Source organism: Mus musculus, chromosome 1 (genome assembly GCF_000001635.26).
Source record: "Mus musculus strain C57BL/6J chromosome 1, GRCm38.p6 C57BL/6J".
Classification (NCBI taxonomy): Eukaryota; Metazoa; Chordata; class Mammalia; order Rodentia; family Muridae; genus Mus; species Mus musculus.
The window spans coordinates 36,788,268-36,805,746 of NC_000067.6; the positions used below are offsets into that span (position 1 = coordinate 36,788,268).

A 17,479-nucleotide genomic window follows, 5' to 3' on the forward strand; every position below is an offset into this window, starting at 1 on the left:
ACCAGATCTCCTGGGAACTGAAGTTGTAGAGGATTGTAAGCCACCGTGTGGGTGGTGGGACCTGAACCCAGGTCCTCTGCAGGAGCAGAAGGTGCTCACAACCAGCCCCGCAGTGCTTTTTCTGAGACAAGTCTCCCTGTGTAGCCTTGGTTGGTTGGAGACTCACAGAGATGAGTCCTCTGCCTCCTGATTGCTGAGATAAAGGCGTGCCCTGCCCTGCCCTGCCGCACCTGCCACTCAGCTGTATTATCTGCTGAGCTCTTCATTTCTAAGATTGCTATTTGTTTTATTTATTTCAGAATATATAATTTTATTGCTACTGTCTTTCCATTACATGTAAGCTTTGGGGGGCTGGACAAAGTGGCCCAGTGGTTAATAACATTGTTCTTCCCAGTGCCCACATCGGGAGACTCACAACTGTCTGGTACTTCAGGTCCAGTGATCAAACAGTTTTGGCAATGAACAAATATGTATTCTCTCTCTCTCTCTCTCTCTCTTCCTTCTCTCTCCCTCTCCTCCCCCTCCTCCTCTCTCACACACAATACACACACAACACACACACACAAACAATAAAAATAATTTTTTCTAAAAAATTACACTCTTACTAGGCAGTGGTGGCGCACACCTTTAAACCCAGCAGAGGCAGGCAGATCTCTGTGAGTTTCAGGTCAGCCTGGTTTTCAGAGTGAGTTTTAGGACAGCCAGGGCTACATAATGAAACCCTGTCTTTATTCAGGGCCAAAAGATACACACTGGTTACTGTTGTCAGCCTTGAAGCAGCATCTAGGGGGTCACCGACAGCTTGACTTTCTGAGCAGTCCACACACTTGTCTTGTGGGTCTCCATCGGTTTGACTCTTCCACATTTCCACGTAGCAGGATTTGGCTGCTGGGTTTCAACGCCTCCTTCCCAAGCAGGGTTCCTATGGGATGCATTTCCGGAAGGGCTGAGCTTCGGAGGACTGTCCAAATGGTTATTTTAGTATGGTCATGCTGCTTCCTGTCTGCCGGGAACCATGGAGGTGCAGATGAAACCTGTAAGCCAGCTGACTGTTGGAACACATCCTGACCAGAGGTCAGTTAACCTCTGTGATGGTAAATTTTTGTCAAGTTGATGCACACTAGGGCCAGCTGGCAAGAAGAAGCCTTCATTGAAGGCACGTCTGTGGGGGCATTCTTTTGATTGATGATGGATGTCGGGGATCCAGCCTGCTATGGGTGGCACCACTGCTGCCCAGGGGATTGTATAAGAAAGCAGGCAGAGGTGCCCACAGAGCAAGCCCAGCAAACAGTGCTCCTTTGTGCTCTGTGTCCATCCCTTGCCCAACTTCCTTAAATGACGCTGATTGGTTTTAATGTCAACTTGACACTAATTGGACTGAATAGGGAACCTCATCTGCAGAGCTTCTCTGATTGACGTGGGAAGGTGCACCCCAATTGTGGGCTGTGTCTTCAGGCGGCAAAGGGTATTTCAGAAGAAACTTTAGTTTGCCTTTCTGCCCCGTGGTCTCCCTTCTGGGTACCCGGTTGATTTACCCTTGCTGCGGACAGCTGCACTAGCGTACACCCAGTTACTGTCTTGGGATAAACCACCCTGGGCTTTAGAGGCAGCAACTCCCCAGCCAGCTCGGGGTCTGGTGGGATGTGTGATTATGTAGGTTTCTGGCTCCCAGAGCCATCCAGACCCAGGCATTAGCACCCTTCGTGAGATGGTTCTGGGATGTGGCAGACTTGGGCCCACTGAAAGGTGACATGACAGGAAGCCCTCTGGAGCACACACCCCCTCCCCCGCCCTCCAGAGGTTGGCACTCTCCTCCCCTGGATGTGGAGCTGGGTAGCAAACGCCAGAGTATCTTACTAAACTGTTGTCCTAGGTTTCTGTCTGTTTGAATTTCGTTGTTCTCCTGCCTCAAAATCTAGCTCTCAGCTTGCAGCTTGTAGGTAAGCACTGAGCACACATGCCTGCCTGCCTGCCTGCCTGCCTGGATACCTACTGTTGGAAGTATCTGGGGAAACCTGGGCTCCCTAGAACCCTTTGTCTCCTAACAGCTGTATGGTGTTCCTCAAGTTGGCCAAGGAACGTCTCATGGGTAAAATGGGAACTTAGAGAATAATCTGGCAACCTCGAGGGATTCTTATGAGCAAGTAAGTCCCCCACTGTACCCTAAACATGGTAGAGCTTTGCTAGTAACATTTGTCCTTTTATATTGCCAAGATTTACTTTTCATTATTTATGTGCTCGCATGTTGTATGTACATGTGTGTGATCATGTGCATGTGCATGGCTGCAGATGCCAAAGAGTTTGCTGGATCCTTGAAGCTGGAGTTACATGTGGTTGAAGGGGCCTCCGACAACAGCAAGCGCTCTAACTGCTGAACCGTCCCTCCAACCCTCAGTCAGTGGGAAGCTTACCCGTGCAGACCTCTGCTCTTTCCCTGGTGTAGAGATTGTACGACTTACTTTTGCTCTCATTTCCTAACTGCACAAGAGAGCCTGCTAACCAACAGGGCTACAAGGCCAGGAACCAGCTCTATGGGCCAACTCTAGCTGTCTAGGAAGCCCTAAGAGGAAACCCATAGTGACCTTGCTGGTTCTGATGAAAAGCAGGGAGGGCTAGATTAGAAACCACACTATAGGACGGTTCATACTCACAGCACAGCCCATCCGCAGGGCGCTTTGAGTTCTTCACATGTAACTCGCCTCAGACACCATAGGACGGTTCATACATACAGCACGGCCCATGGAAGGGCACTTTTGAGTTCTTCACCATGTAACTAGCCTCAGAACATATGTTCGTAGCTCCCTGTTGCCTAGCAGTCCTTTGTCTGTAAAATCCTGGAAATAAGGACAAGAAAAGCATGCCGGAGCAGGAAGGACCACCAGGGGAGTTAGAACCCAGATGGATGGATTGCAGTGTGCTGCTATTGTTCCGGTGTAGACTGTGGGTTCTTTCTGGAGAAGCAGTAGGAGACTTATCATTGGAAAAGGGTCAACAGTTTGTTAAAAAGAGAAATGCCAGGCGGCTCAGTGGGTAAGAGCACCCGACTGCTCTCCCGAAGGTCAGGAGTTCAAATCCCAGCAACCACATGGTGGCTCGCAACCATCTGTAACAAGATCTGACGCCCTCTTCTGGAGTGTCTGAAGACAGCTACAGTGTACTTACATATAATAAATAAATAAATCTTTAAAAAAAAAAAAAAAGAGAAATGCCTTCGGTGTGTGCAAATCTCTGCCTCCTAGACTCTAGAGTCTTTTAGTCAGTCCCGAGGACTCAGTTTCCAGACCGTACTGCTACCCGAGGCTGGCTTCTCTGCCTCTGCGTGGTTCCATCTCCCAGTTTCAGATCCATCCAGACAAATGGTGTAGCTGAAGTGCAAAAGACCCTTTCTTGGTGGGTAAACTGCTTCTAACTGCCTCCTCTAGCCTCCTGTCAGCTGCCTCAGGTTTCAGGAATGCAATACTGGGCATTCCTGCAGGTAGTCTAAAGCCCTTCCTGTGCCCAGCACAAGGCCCATTTTTGAGAAGGATGACAGCAGAGTGGACGTGTGGGTGGCCTCCCTGAGGGCTCTATGCTGTCACAGTCACTCAGCTGGAAACTCCACAGCCCCTCAGAGGCCGAGTACTGATACCCAAGGTTTCAGGTGCACGTGGACACGGTGAATGGCCAGAAAATGTTAGCAGCTTTTCCTCCGAGGCTGTTGTGTTTCGGTTAGAGGTGAGGGAAGCTGCTTCCTGGACGAATCCCAAGAGGCTTCTGGGTAACTGCCTGTCAGGGACCCTCTATGGTCACTAGGAGGATTTTAGTAGCCCACAGCTAGCTCTAGTCCTGACAGGCCAGACACCTCTTGACCCATCACCTCAGTGGCACCATGGACAACCGTGGTGGGAAATGCAGCTAGTGTAAAAAAGCAAAACAAAACAATTCAAGGCTTTTGAAAAAAAGCATCATTTATTTCAAAGTACAACACAAAGTTGTATTTTAAGAAATACACAATCTTGTAATGTCAAGACTTGGCTATGTGCATTTCAGTTTATCTTTAAAATAAATTCAGGTATACAAATGGTACATACCTCAAGTACAAACAGCACAGAGTGCCTGTGGTTCCTGCTGGGCGCTTTACATCCAGCCACTGCTCTTACGCTGGCTTACATTTCTGTAATCTGCTTTTAAGCCAAGACAGCCTTACTTTAAAAAAATACTCTGTATTTTCAGCACAAAGTCCTCGTACATTTTTAAAATTAGATCTTGGCGCATAATATTGTGAAATTATTAAAAACCAAACTTGGTAATTTAGTAAAATTGTCACATGCCAGGACTTGTCAATCAATTCAAATCACTCCCTTAACTGTAATGCCAAATTTGTGTTCTTACAGATAAAGAAGGCAGGAAGAGACAGGTGGGGACTGGGTAAGTCAAGATTTCAGGTGGACAGGCTGTAGTAGTTTGTGGCTGAGTCCAGACTTTTGTCTTTAAGCACAACAGCAAATCTCAGAGTATCATAATTGCAAGAAAGATGTGAGAGAAGCCAGTGCACCAAGCCTGCCCTGCGAGGAGGGGAGAGGGCTTGAGGCAGTGAGGGCCTTCAGAAGATGTCTTGGAAACTGGCATATCATGATCTAGATGAGGGGCCCCCACTTCGTTTTTTGCTTAATTTTAATTTTCATGAGGGAAGTGCGAATTAGACCAAGGGTCAGAGCTTCTTCTTCCGACTGTGGGGCTCCAGATCCGCCAGGGGTTGTAGGTCTGTCCCAAGTCGTCAGCTGGGCCAGAGGCGGAAGGGGTGTGGGCGGCGGCAGAGTTTTCCGTGCCCATGAGGCTGATGCTCGACAGCGCGTTTGTTGGAGTGGAGAAAGGAAGGTTGCTGTTGATGTTGCTGGACCAGATGGAGCTGCTGAATGGAGTGGTGGACCACAAGCCGCTGCTGTTGCCAAGGATGGACTACGAAAAAAACAGAAGGAACATAATATTGAGTGTGGGGTGAGCAGGGCCGGCAGGGGACAGAGTGGTCCACAGACTTCTCCCATTTTTATTGATTTTAAAGAATACTCCAGACAGTTAGCCATAGCTCTGATATTTTATTGCAGGCTGACACAGCCTGGCTGGTGGACCCAGTGCAACCAGCCTGCTTTCTGTGCTTTCTGTGTGTGGGTCTCACTGAGGCAGGCGCCTGCGTGGGTCCTGGCCACACTAACTTGTATCAAGATGCAAAGCCCACAGTCCGACTGACTACCTGGAGTGTATAGAGAATTTGCTGGTCTGCTTTTAAGAGTGGCCACGTGCTATAAACGGGAGTTAGGACTATTACTAAGGGAGATGGGCTTTCCTATGGCCCCATCTTCACAGCACTATCCACTGGCCATGCGCGGCTGGTCTGGGGTTTCTGCTATTGGTTTGTGAAGGATGAATCCCTTACTGTTCTTGGCCAGAGCACCTCCAGGATGCATAATCTTTGCAGAAACTTGAGAGTAGAAGCAAATGCGGCCACGAGCTAGGAGCTGTGTGCTTGCCAGGAACAATGCATGTGCAACTGGGCAGCTTGCCGTGGAAGAAGTGGGGCCGTCCCTGAGATCAGGCGGCCAGGGCCTCAACCACAGCCCCTCAGTTTCCTCAGCCTGTCCTGACTCTAATGGCTTTGAAGGGCGCCTCAGGCAGCTCACAGAACAGTGTGACCCTGACAACACAGCCCTCCATTATGGTGTCTCTGCGGTGTGACTGTCAGCACAGTCCACATGAAGGACAGAACTGGTAATGACAAGGATGGGGCTTGGGCACTCACAGTGGCTGTGTGGGTTGGGGAGCTGGAACTGGCCGGCCAGGAAGGGCTGGGGTCTGTGGCTGGAGAATCCCAAAGGTAGGAGGGGCCGCTGTTGAACTCATTCCAACTTCTCTGGGACGACTGACTGCAGGATCGCGACAGTTTGCTGAAAACTGCTGAAATATGAGACACTGGGTCAAGCCTCTTTGGACTCTGGGATGAGATGAGTCTCTTAGCAACACACCCCTCAGTGCCATGTGCGTGAGCTGACACAGACCTCGTAAGCTCCCACAACACTCTGGGGTGTTCCCAAGAACACAGGCACATACAAGGCCACAATGTGAACATCTAACACAGCCATCACTAGAAGGCACCGCGTCCGATCCTGATCTTTTAGCTAACTCAAGCACACTGCCCGGCAGATGCAGGGAGTCAACTTCAGACCAGAGTCCCTCTGAGAAGCACTTTAGCATGTGCTGTGGAGCACAGCCAGCCGGCATGCCCTTCTGCACTGAGTCCTGCTGTACCAGGCAAGGGTGTTAGGGAGGACTTCCACATGGCTGCCTGGTTGTGTGCAGGGTTCTCGGAAGCCCTCCATGACAGGAGAAGCACACCTGTCCCTCCCCTAGACTTCCATATAACCTATCACCAGCTGTTGCATTGAAAAAGATACCCTCTGCTCAGATGGCAGCCATGTCTCCTGTACTAAGTGTCCCTAACATGTCACACCCCTTTTCTTGTTACAGGCTTCCGACTTATAGACCCAGGGCTGAATACTTACCACCTGTTAGATTAAAAGAATTTCCAAAGGCTGAGAACGAATTGAGGGGGGTGAAGTCAGGGCTGTTGGGGTTGCTGACAGGACTCCACAAACCCGAGCTGAACGTTGCAAGGGAAAATACACAAAATGGTGGTTAGTGAACCCGGCCATCTACGGCTTCACATGGAGAGCTGTGTCAATCGGGGCTCGGATATGAAAGCACAGAGATGGGGGAGCCTACCACGTGGCTGCTATAGGAAAGATGCCTCCCGCCCCGGGAGTCTCAGCCTCATTGCTGCCCAAGGGTAAGCCACACACCTGTCAGAGCCATCGCTGTCAACAGGAATGTGTGAAATGCCAAGGCTGCTGGAAAAATCTGATTTGTTTGAAGAAATTTTAGCAAATCCATTCCCACCTGAAACAAGGACTGTGAATCAGTTTGAGGCCCAGCTGGACAGAGCCCATATGCCACACTGTCCAGGTGTGGCAGGCCCTGGGTGCAGACCACTCACCCGGGCTCTTGTCATAGCCTGCAGCGACGGCGGCGAAGGTAGGGTTGCCATTCTTGCCGGGGAGCGAGGCCGCCTTTGTCAGCTTGCTCTTGCTGCTGCTCGTCTGCTTGGCTTTTGTGTCACTACAGCAAGAAGGAAAGAACTGCCCCTCACTGGTGGTGCCGACAGTGGAAGAGTCCAGGATGGCTCAGAGCACAGAGGAGCCCTGTGAAAGTGTTCTGGGGTCCAAGAGAGCTTAACCATATGAAAAATGAGGGGTTTCTGGGAAATTGAGGAAGGAGACTGAGGGAGGTACCCCAATTTAGGGACTGGGGAAAGGTGGAGACCACATTTTGAAGAACCTGAAGGTGCCCCCTTGGCAAAGAAACCTGTGAGAATATCAGCCAATGGTGGGGCTGGTGGGACAAGTCCATTCATCAGGGCTCCGTCCCCTAGACATGGTTACAGTGGGGGTCCCCAGTCAGTAAACCCCCTTCACCCAGTCGGTCATAGCTTCCTGACTTCTCTACAGGAGCCTGTCTGGAGGACATGGTGCCTGTGTGATACTAAGCCTGCTGGCACCGAGGGAGGAGTGTGTCACTCTACAACATGTAACATGGCAGTGACACAGATGTCACAGCCTGCTCATGCACTCCACTCAACACTTTAGGTGAAGCGCTCCGTCGTGGGATGCTTGCCACACAGCTCAAGAACACAGTAACAGACTTGTTCACAGACAGGATAAGGTCAGTGCTGGGGTCAGGTACCTGGAACACAGGAAGAGCTTGTCCCAGGTAAGGGGTTTAATAATGAAAATGGGTTCACACCAGCAGGCACAAGAGCGTGGGGTCTATGTGTCACTGTGATGACCAGAGGTGAGCAGCCTACCTGCCGGAGCTGTTGACAACGCTGCTGTAGCTGCCACGAGATGTGAACGGGCAGGGAGCGGTGGGCAGAGAAGGAGAGGCAGGTGTTGGCGAGGTCTGGCGTTGTTTTAAGAAAATGTCTGCATTGAGGGTTTGCAGAGACAGTTTATAAAGACTGTCAGTAGCTGGAAATTAACAAAAGGTCCCATTAATGTGACAGTTTCATCTGGACTTTTCAAAGTTAGTTATTTTTGATGTGAAATTCAAATGCTTCTATAAAGCAGACACATGAAGACTTATGCATTCCACTTAAAGGTTCTAAGGAGAAGGGGGAAATGTGCATCTCTTGGTGCCTGTGGGCTTCAGGGAATACAAGCACTTGCTCCCCAAATGCAGGGCAGGGCAGTCAGTCTCTTCACTGCCACCCCATGAGCAGCTGAGGCCACTGAGGACCAGAGGGAGCTATGCCTCCTTCCAGGGTAAACCTGCAGCAGATGAAGTGCGCAGGCTGACTGCCCTCAGTCCAGCAAGGTTCCTTGTCTCAGGCCCGGGTGCTGAAGGTGCGGCTGTGGCTCTCAGGATTCCTGGGACTGTAAACATCTACAGAGCTGCTTTAAAACTTTACAATATTTCAGTGTCACATCGGCACTCAAACTGGAAGGAGGAGTAACAACAGAAGATATGTTACTCACACAGCTGCTGTGTGTCCCTAACAGGGGCCCAGGACAGGACTCGGCCCAGCTGTTCATGACACTGCAGCCCCAGTCTGCCCTGCTTCTGCACTGCTCTGCTGATCTCATGTCTGCTCAAGCTGTCTAGCACCTGCTGCTGCTAAGTCCTCGGGGCATGTCAGGACCCCGTGACATCAGTGCGGAGCATAGCTCCTATCTCCTGAAGCCCACGGCTCCATTCTCCATGGTCAGGTCACCTTTTTTCTCCTACACCCCCAGTGGCACCGATAACCTTTATCATTGCTTTAGCCTGCCACCTGCCCACTCGTGACCATAAAGGTGACCTCTCTATAGCTGCTCTGCTGTTGCTCATGCCCAGTGCTCATCACAAATGCCGTGTGTGTGTGTGTGTGTGTGTGTGTGTGTGTGTGTGTGAGACATTTCTTGCCTGAGTTGTTCATAAGCTTCTTAGAAGTTCCAGAGCACAGTACGCTTATTCAGCACACTGATGTTGAAGGTTGATTTTTTTGTACAAATGCCCAGCTCCTTCCTTCCCTGTTCATTTTTTGGATGGGACCTTTTCTGACCTGCCCCTGGTGAAAGATGAAATACTGGGGGCAGGCCCCGCTCTGGTGCAGCCTGGATGGGAGCCATACCCAAAGGCTAGTGAGCTCAACGCTTATTCCAACAGCAGTGCTCGCCTGCAGGTGATGGCTTGTGAGGGCCGCTAGTGGATTAGCAACTGGACAGACAGACTACGAGGAAGTTGCCCTTCACGGTCACACCCCTCCCTGTGCCCTCTTCTCTGCTTCCAAGCTACCGAGCTGAGCAGCTTTGCCACATCCTTCCGTCATGCTTTCTGCTTTGCTACAGACCTAAACGCAACAGAGCCAGCTGGCCGTGGGCGTGTGTGTGTGTGTGTGTGTGTGTGTGTGTGTGTGTGTGTGTGTTGGCTTGTGTTTCCTGAAACCTGTCAGGGAAGCTCTGTCTGTGTGCAGATGTGCTTGACAAAGGAAGATGGAACAGAACTGAGGAGGTCAGAACAAGGCTGGAATAAGGCCTGAAGCTGGGGAAGAGAGCCTTCATACTGCTTTGTGAAGTTAGAGAACCTCTGGCTTCAGGTACTTCTCCCCTGGGGTAGCCTTCCGTGGCACTTTCCTTGCCTTTTAAGCCATGAAGAACACTCTTGGCTTCCTTTACTGGTACAAAGTTTTTACTGGCTACTCTTATGTCAACTCGACACAAGCTAGGGTCACCTGAGAAAAGGGAACCGCCCACCTAGAGCGGCCTATAGGTAAGTCTGTGGTGCATCTTCCGGATGGACATGGAAGTGGCCAGTTCACTGTGGGCAATGCCACCCTGGCGGTCCTAGGTGCTATGGAATCAGGCTGAGGGAACAAGGCAGTAGGCAGTACCGCATGGCCTCTGCACCGGAGAAGACAGACGGTGGCGTGGACGCATAAGCTGACTAAACCTTCTCCTCAGTGGTAATGGTGCTTCATGAGAACAACAGAAACCCAAGCAAGGTAAACCTCCAGCCAAGGGCTGCTGAATGGATCCTGACTGTACACACGGGATAGAGTCCTCTGACTAATGCTTTGTCCTGACTCAGCCTTAGTGGACAAACCAAAGCTCTGAAGCCTGCAGTGTCCTGAAAATATGCACCCGAAGTTGGGGTCTAAGGAAGATGGAAGATCAAGGAAGAAGCAGGAAAACTGGGCACTAAGGCAGTAGAGGTGTCCAAAAGGGACAGCGACAGTGTGACCTGGGCACTCCCTGGCTTCCTTTGCCCATGCTGCAGACAGCGGGGCCGAGTCCAGTGGGGCTGATGGTGAGAGCAGAGTAAAGAGCTTGGGGCCAGGCTGAGGTGTTCTCTGAGCAGGAAAGCATGGAAGGGCTGTATAGACATGGGCCTGGGCATCGGGCTTTCCTCCAGCTGGTCTAGGATCTCTGGCCTCTCTTACCTTCTATGGTGTAAGTAGACCAGTCCCTGGCCGGACAGATGCACTTTGGCTGAAGCTGGCTATAGCAGGCCACCCACAGCAGTCACTTCTGGAAATAACCTCCCCACCCAGCAGCTACTGGATCGGGGGCGGCCATGGACCACAGTAGCTGCTAAACCCATACTTACAGCTGCTGGGCTTGTGAACTGGCACAGCATCCCATTCTGGTGGAGGAGAATCCTTTTCACCCTCTGAGCTGCTGGTATTACCTAGTTCTTGACTGCTGGGGAGGAACTTTGAGAGGGCAACTGGCCTGTTTTCCACTAACTTATTTGTACCTGCACAGAATTCAGAAAGGAAAGTTAATGTGGGAAGGGTTTTCTCTCATGAGCCTGCTTCAGTGAACCCTCAACACAGCCTTCACAGGCTTCCCAACACAGCTGGCAGCTACTGCATGGCTACCACCAGGCGCTGGCAGTCATGAAAACAGTGAACCAAAAACATCTGTGATCAACATGATGATACCTTTTGTTTTCGGGGGATTTCGTGATTTGGATCCACTTGCTAGTGTAGTTGGAAGAGGAATCTTGGTTGGGAGATTTCTACGCTGTTTATTTTCCAGTGAGGGAGTGTACGGTAGTTCAAAGGAACTGAAAGACAAACAAGGATGTAGACACTATTGGTCCTGGTGTTTAGGCAAGGCTGTAAGTCACCAAGAATGGAAGTAGCCCATAGTTCAGTTGTGTGCCTTATTTATAGTTTCCTAAGCCATTACCTAGTTCTAAACTTGGACTCTGTGCACTAGACATTCTGGGAGTGTGTATGTATACACGTGTACACGTGAGGGTCTAACCTCTGCTTCCCTGATTGGAGTGCAGTGTCTGCTTCAGGAAATATGGGCATGAACTTGCTGCACGGAACCAGCAAGGGCAATTGTGCTACGACCGAGCCTTTCCAGTACCACACCGTGCTCCTGAATGTATTTTCCAACAGAAATTCTGACATGGGTGGGAGTCAAGTTCTAGCCCCGTAGAGAGAGCATCAGCTCAAGCAATGCCGCAGGGCAGGACAGAGGTGCTCTTCACAGCGCAGGTTCTGTGATGCCCATCAAGGTGAAGTCAGGCCTTGAGAAGGCTGCCGACGGCAGGACGGCTGACAGTCTGCTTGCTGGGACAGGTCAGAAAGTCTGTACAAATCTATTTTCTTCCTTTCCAGTGCTGGGTGGTAAATCTGGGGCTTTGTATACGCCAGTCAGGTTCTTTCCCACTGAGCATGCTCTTTATTTTGAGACAGGCCTACTGAGTTGCACTGGTGCAGCTCATGCTAGCCCTTGAGTTTTTGATCCTCTTCAGCCTTTGAATTAAAAAAAAAAAAAAAAAAAAAAAACAGCCCACCATAGCCAGCCTTGAACAGGCATTTTTTGAGCTGTGCCTCTCAAATGTCCTTAAGTATGCTTCCTGCACCCGAGCTTATGTGTGTGACGTCAGCACATCCCTCAGACCCCGCGTGTCACATCAGCACAACCCACCTTGCTCGGCTGTTCAAGCTCTTTCTGTACCCCTCGAGCCCCTAGTTCTCATTTCTAGGCTGCTAATTTCTGCTAGGTTCAAGGTCAAAAATAAACCACTGTACTCGTTCACAGTAGAGTTCAAACATCAAAATAGCTCCAGATTTTTAGACCCAGTAGCCCCCAAATCACCATGGCTCTTCCACTCCTTGTTAGACCAAGAAAATAAGGAAGGCCAAGTGTGACTTCATGCAAGAGCACACACTGCAAAGACGCTTGTTTAGATTTTTTAGGGGGTGGGTCCAGCTTAGACTTTATAAGGGGGTGGGTCCAGCTTAGACTTTATAAGGGGGTGGGTCCAAAGCAGTGTAATAAACAAACTGGAACAACAACAAAAAGCCCCACCCGCCCCTAAAACAAACAAAAACTCCAAGAATGCCATTTATGGGCAGTGTTACACAATTTTCTGTTCTTCTACTTCTGGCTGGCAGGGTTAGTTTAAAATTCCATATTCTAAAAATGGCAGAAGACTCCTAAAACACAGACACTCAACCTTCTGGTAGAGGCTGTGTGAGCTATTTTTAGGTAAGTTATCTGTAACTGTGGGGGTGTCTATTTTACAAAGTTTAACTTTGCCACTGTAAAATTAATTGGCTTTAAAGTAAAAAAGGTGCCAGACTATTTTATTTTTTGCTAATTCAATATTCCTAAATTAAGCCAGATGGTTTCCCAAAAAAAAAAAAAAAAAAAAAATTTAGAGCTTTTAAATAAAATGGACAACAGCCCACTGACTTGAAATGATTCCATCATCAAGGGTGAGAGAGGTTCAGATGCCAGCTTGGTCTTGGCTCATGTCTTGCACCCTGGAGGCTCTTTCTGGGGTCCAGGGAGGTAACAATGATAAGAGAACCCCCATCCTTCTCGCCTCACCTCCCCATCTGCCATGAACCATCACCTCCACAATGCTAACCCTGACATCAGCTCAGTAGGAAGATGCTAGCCCAGCTTATGAAAATACGAAGAACTCTTAGTCAACAACCCATTAGCTCAACACATCCTTTTTCTTGGGAAGCAGTCCACAGAAAGCCTCCTTATGGGGCCTGCCTGAATTCTGCCCTGTGGGTACTAGACTTCTTCCATGGTAGGCTTGTCTCATTGGGGACACCATCCCAGAACATGATTCAGGCAAGAATAACTCTTCCAAGGTTTACAGCACAGAATTCTAGATCCCAACTGCATCCCTGGTTTGTGACACTGCAGACGCCAAGCTCTTGAGAAAAGTTAGCTCCTTTACCAGTGGGTGACCCGTCAAGGTTACTTCTGTCCACAGGGTAGGTACTGTGGGTCTGTATTAAACCAAGCCTTCACAACAGACTGCTAACCCTACCCTCACATGCCTGGCATCAGAAGCAGGTGCAAACCCCTAAGCATCCACCTGACTAGTAGACATTAGACACGAGAGGCCTAGTGGAACAGCAGTGCATGGCTTCTGCTGCTCACACCCTCCCTTAGAGAAGTGACTGGAGCAATGCCTGGCTCCCACCAACAACCCCACGATACTTACCTGCCTTTCACATCTGTTGGGATTTCTTTCTTAGCGTTTAAGAGCTTTTTGCTCTTGGGCTTCCCTTGAGACAGTTCACTTTCCTGTTTTTCAGGCACGGCTGGTCTCCCCTTGTGCTTCTCTGTATCCTGTAAAGACACAGATGCAGGTGCTCAGAAGGATTAGCAAGATGATGGAAATGAAACCATAACCCAAGACACAGCCATACACGGCAGCCTGAGGAATGACAGAGCCCCACTGCAGAGCTCCTTGCTGGCCTGTAGCTTTCTGTGTAAATCAGGCTTGGCCTTGAAATCCATGTTCACACGTCTGGGCTGCCTGAATGCTGGGTTTACAGGTGTATACAGTACGATGCTGTCCGCATAAACTCCCTTCTTGAAATCTGTTGAACCTCTATCAATGTTTTAGCTGTTTTTAACTTAGTGTAATCGTCTTTTGATGAGTCTTAAGTGTAAAGTCATTCAGATTACATTTATGTGCAGTGGGCAGTGGCAGCATCAATTAGTAGCTTCTTACTAAAGTACCGTGAGTAAAACCTGGTCTCTACTTATAAGACTGATCCAGTAGAGGTTATACGGCTGTATGTATGTATGTCTCAGTACTCTCCCCACAGTGCTGTGTGTATGTATGTCTCAGTACTCTTCCCAGTGCTGTGTGTATGTATGTCTCAGTACTCTTCCCCGTGCTGTGTGTATGTATGTCTCAGTACTCTTCCCCGTGCTGTGGGTATGTATGTCTCAGTACTCTTCCCCGTGCTGTGGGTATGTATGTCTCAGTACTCTCCCCGTGCTGTGGGTATGTATGTCTCAGTACTCTCCCCGTGCTGTGGGTATGTATGTCTCAGTACTCTCCCCGTGCTGTGGGTATGTATGTCTCAGTACTCTCCCCGTGCTGTGGGTATGTATGTCTCAGTACTCTCCCCGTGCTGTGGGTATGTATGTCTCAGTACTCTCCCCGTGCTGTGGGTATGTATGTCTCAGTACTCTCCCCGTGCTGTGGGTATATGTCTCAGTACTCTCCCCGTGCTGTGGGTATATGTCTCAGTACTCTCCCCGTGCTGTGGGTATATGTCTCAGTACTCTCCCCGTGCTGTGGGTATGTATGTCTCAGTACTCTCCCCGTGCTGTGGGTATGTATGTCTCAGTACTCTCCCCGTGCTGTGGGTATGTATGTCTCAGTACTCTCCCCGTGCTGTGGGTATATGTCTCAGTACTCTCCCCGTGCTGTGGGTATATGTCTCAGTACCGGCTTGCCAGAAGATGCTATACTTCTCTAGTCATTTGCTAAAATGGGAACTAAGTCCAATGCTCCAGCACAAGTTACAAATGAAATGGGATTAGACAGGGCACCAGGCCAACTGCAAGGCACTGCAAAGGGACAGTGGGACATGCGCATCCTATGTGAAACATGAAATCACCCAGGGAACAGAGCCGGGACTGCTTGTGAACTGATTTTTTAGGCCGTTAGATGGAGACCAGAAGCCAGATTCTGATCCGCAGTGTAGATCTGAACACACTCACCTAAAACAAGAACGAGTTGGAGCCTGCCTTTCCACTCAGCACTTACAAGCCACACTGCTGGACACGTGCACGGGGGGGGGGGGGGGGGTGGGGGTGTGGTGGTGGGGGGGTGGGGTGTGGTGGTGGCATGCTGGGCTCTGCTGCACTATTCTGAATGGTATGTCACTGCTGGATGCTGACCTCATGTGCTCATGTATCCTAGGCTGGGCTCTGGTTCCAGTGACCACTAACGGCATCTTGAACCTACTCTGTAGTGACAGTTTTGAGAATTCTTATATTCCAGTTTCTTTAAAAAAGAATGTTTTAAAATAAGAATGTTTCTGTTTTAACTCTAGGTGTAAGGTTGAAGGGCTGCTCGGACTGTCCATAGCAGCTGACCGTGATTTGCCTTGTGCCCTAGAAGAAGTATGGTTTTCCAGATGCAAATAATTTCTGTGATTGTATGGTGTTTGGAATTCCAGGAACTTTTCAGAGGGAACATAAATTCGAAGGCCCCGAGAGGTGGGTTGGGTGGTTACTGGTCGTTTAGTGAGGTTTGGTTGTGGTTTGTTAGTGGCCATGTTCAAAGAAGAAACAAAAGGAAAGAAATTAGGCTCAGAGATCTCTTTCTCCTCTATCCTTGTTTTTCTCTTATCTAGTGTTAGGGGGTAAAATGGGGATGAGGGGTGAGGGTTGGACAAAGGGTGGAAAAAAGAAGAACCCAAAAAGTAGCAAAGACGAGTTACATGACTCCCTCTGGGAGAGCCACTGTTGCCCCTGCCTTGGGGGTGGGCTGTTACTGAGCCCTGTTCCCAGCATTACTAGACAGTGAATAGGTCCAGTTCCTTCTCCTCTTTGACATTTACAGCCACGAACAGACTTCATGAGGTAGTGTGATGCTAATTACCCTGCTGCTCGCTAACTTTAGCAGCGGTTCAGTTTCTAATATTTCTAAATGCTCTTCTCAGGGGTGGGGGTGGGGGGAACAAAGTCACCCAGCCTCAGAGCTGGGCTGGTTTCTGCAGGGGAGAGTGCAGGCATGTTGAACACACAGGACACATGCTCAGAGGAGAGACATGACACAGGAGACATTAATGTGTACTGAGCTAGGCAGTCTGAGGCCCCACTGTGAACGCCCACATACCTCCCTGAGGAGTGGCTCTGTGTCGGGGTTGGAGGTCTCTGTGGTGGTGGAGGAGCTGTCGTCGTCGGCCAGAGCGTCCTTCAGCTCATCCTCCTGCGGCTTCCCCTTCCCCCTCTTCTCCTTCTCCTCCTGCTTCTTCGGAGGCTTGGCCTTACGTTGTTGGAGAGACTTTCCTTTCCCTGGGGATGAAAATTGGAGTAAAAACAGAGCTTGATCAAACAGCTTCAAACATAGAGCTGTTCTTAGTTCTATTAGGAGCGGCTAGACTCTGTCTCCAATTTTTCCTTCTTGACTTACAGCTGCCTGTCAGGCTTGTCTTTGTGAGGAGGTTGTTTAAAAAGTCAACTTTGTTGAGACACAACTGGTGTGCAATGGACTATACTCTTACAATACAGTTTGGCAAGTTTGTCCGCAGATCTGGCAAACTGGCCTGAAAATGTTTGCCAAAAGGTGATGGAGCTTTAAAGAGTCGCAACAGAGAAAGGCAAAGCCTCATGTGTTGGGAGATGGAGTGTTGGCGGTGCATCACCTGGGGTTGCTAACACCCCAGCTGGGCCCAATCCTGGCAGATCATCTGCAGGGCTAAAGTAAGGAATTACAAAAAGCCCTTAGGACAGTAGTGGCCACACAGTGTCACTAAGGACAGCATAAAACAGAAAGCTTAGTGACTTAAGAGATCCAGATGCTCCCAGAGCCAACCACAGCATAGCCTTAGCCATGTTCCAAGAGCCAGGAATACAATACTGAACAAGTCAATCCTTGCGGCATGGAGCTGACACTGTACACAGGCCTGGAAAGCTCCGATTCTACCACCTCCAACTGAGCCTTCAGCAGCAGCACCCAGACCTGCAGAGGTCACACTTGAAAAGTGTGTGTGTGTGTGTGTGTGGCTCCCTTTTCAACACACGAGTGAAAAGAGGGACTTCAGACTTGACTTCGATCCAGACTTCTGAATTTATCTCAAACAATGCCTTGCTAACTCCTCACCTGGGCATGGAAATCTTGGCAGGGGCTGGCAAAGTAGAGCCTACTTTACTTGACCTATGCTTGTTTTGCATGGTTTGAAGGTAGAGTAACAATATTTTTACAAAGTTAGAAAACCAAGGGCTGGAGAGTGGTTAAGAGCTCTGACTGCTCTTCCAAAGGTCCTGAGTTCAAATCCCAGCAACCACATGGTGGCGCACAACCATCTGTAATGCGATCTGATGCCCTCTTCTGGTGTGTCTGAAGAGAGCTACAGTGTACTCATATACATAAAGAAAATAAATCTTAAAAAAAA

The 17,479-nt window shown here is 49.5% G+C and overlaps 1 protein-coding gene across 4 annotated transcripts in view; it reads right to left on the minus strand.

Annotated features, from left to right (window-relative positions):
• Positions 1 to 3,921: 3,921 nt before the first annotated feature.
• Positions 3,922 to 17,479, minus strand: part of Tmem131 (transmembrane protein 131) — a 147,426-nt gene continuing 133,868 nt past the window's right edge. The window contains exons 32-41 of one of the 4 annotated variants that reach the window (NM_018872.2): positions 16,201 to 16,379; positions 13,558 to 13,685; positions 11,012 to 11,136; positions 10,675 to 10,824; positions 7,895 to 8,057; positions 7,028 to 7,149; positions 6,834 to 6,930; positions 6,537 to 6,634; positions 5,777 to 5,931; positions 3,922 to 4,938 (exon numbers count right to left, since the gene is read on the minus strand). In NM_018872.2, the coding sequence (NP_061360.2) occupies positions 4,654 to 4,938; positions 5,777 to 5,931; positions 6,537 to 6,634; positions 6,834 to 6,930; positions 7,028 to 7,149; positions 7,895 to 8,057; positions 10,675 to 10,824; positions 11,012 to 11,136; positions 13,558 to 13,685; positions 16,201 to 16,379 (1,502 nt within the window). In that variant the 3' untranslated portion in view covers positions 3,922 to 4,653. The other 3 variants (XM_017321814.2, XM_006496150.3, XM_006496152.3) reach the window with 3 other exon arrangements.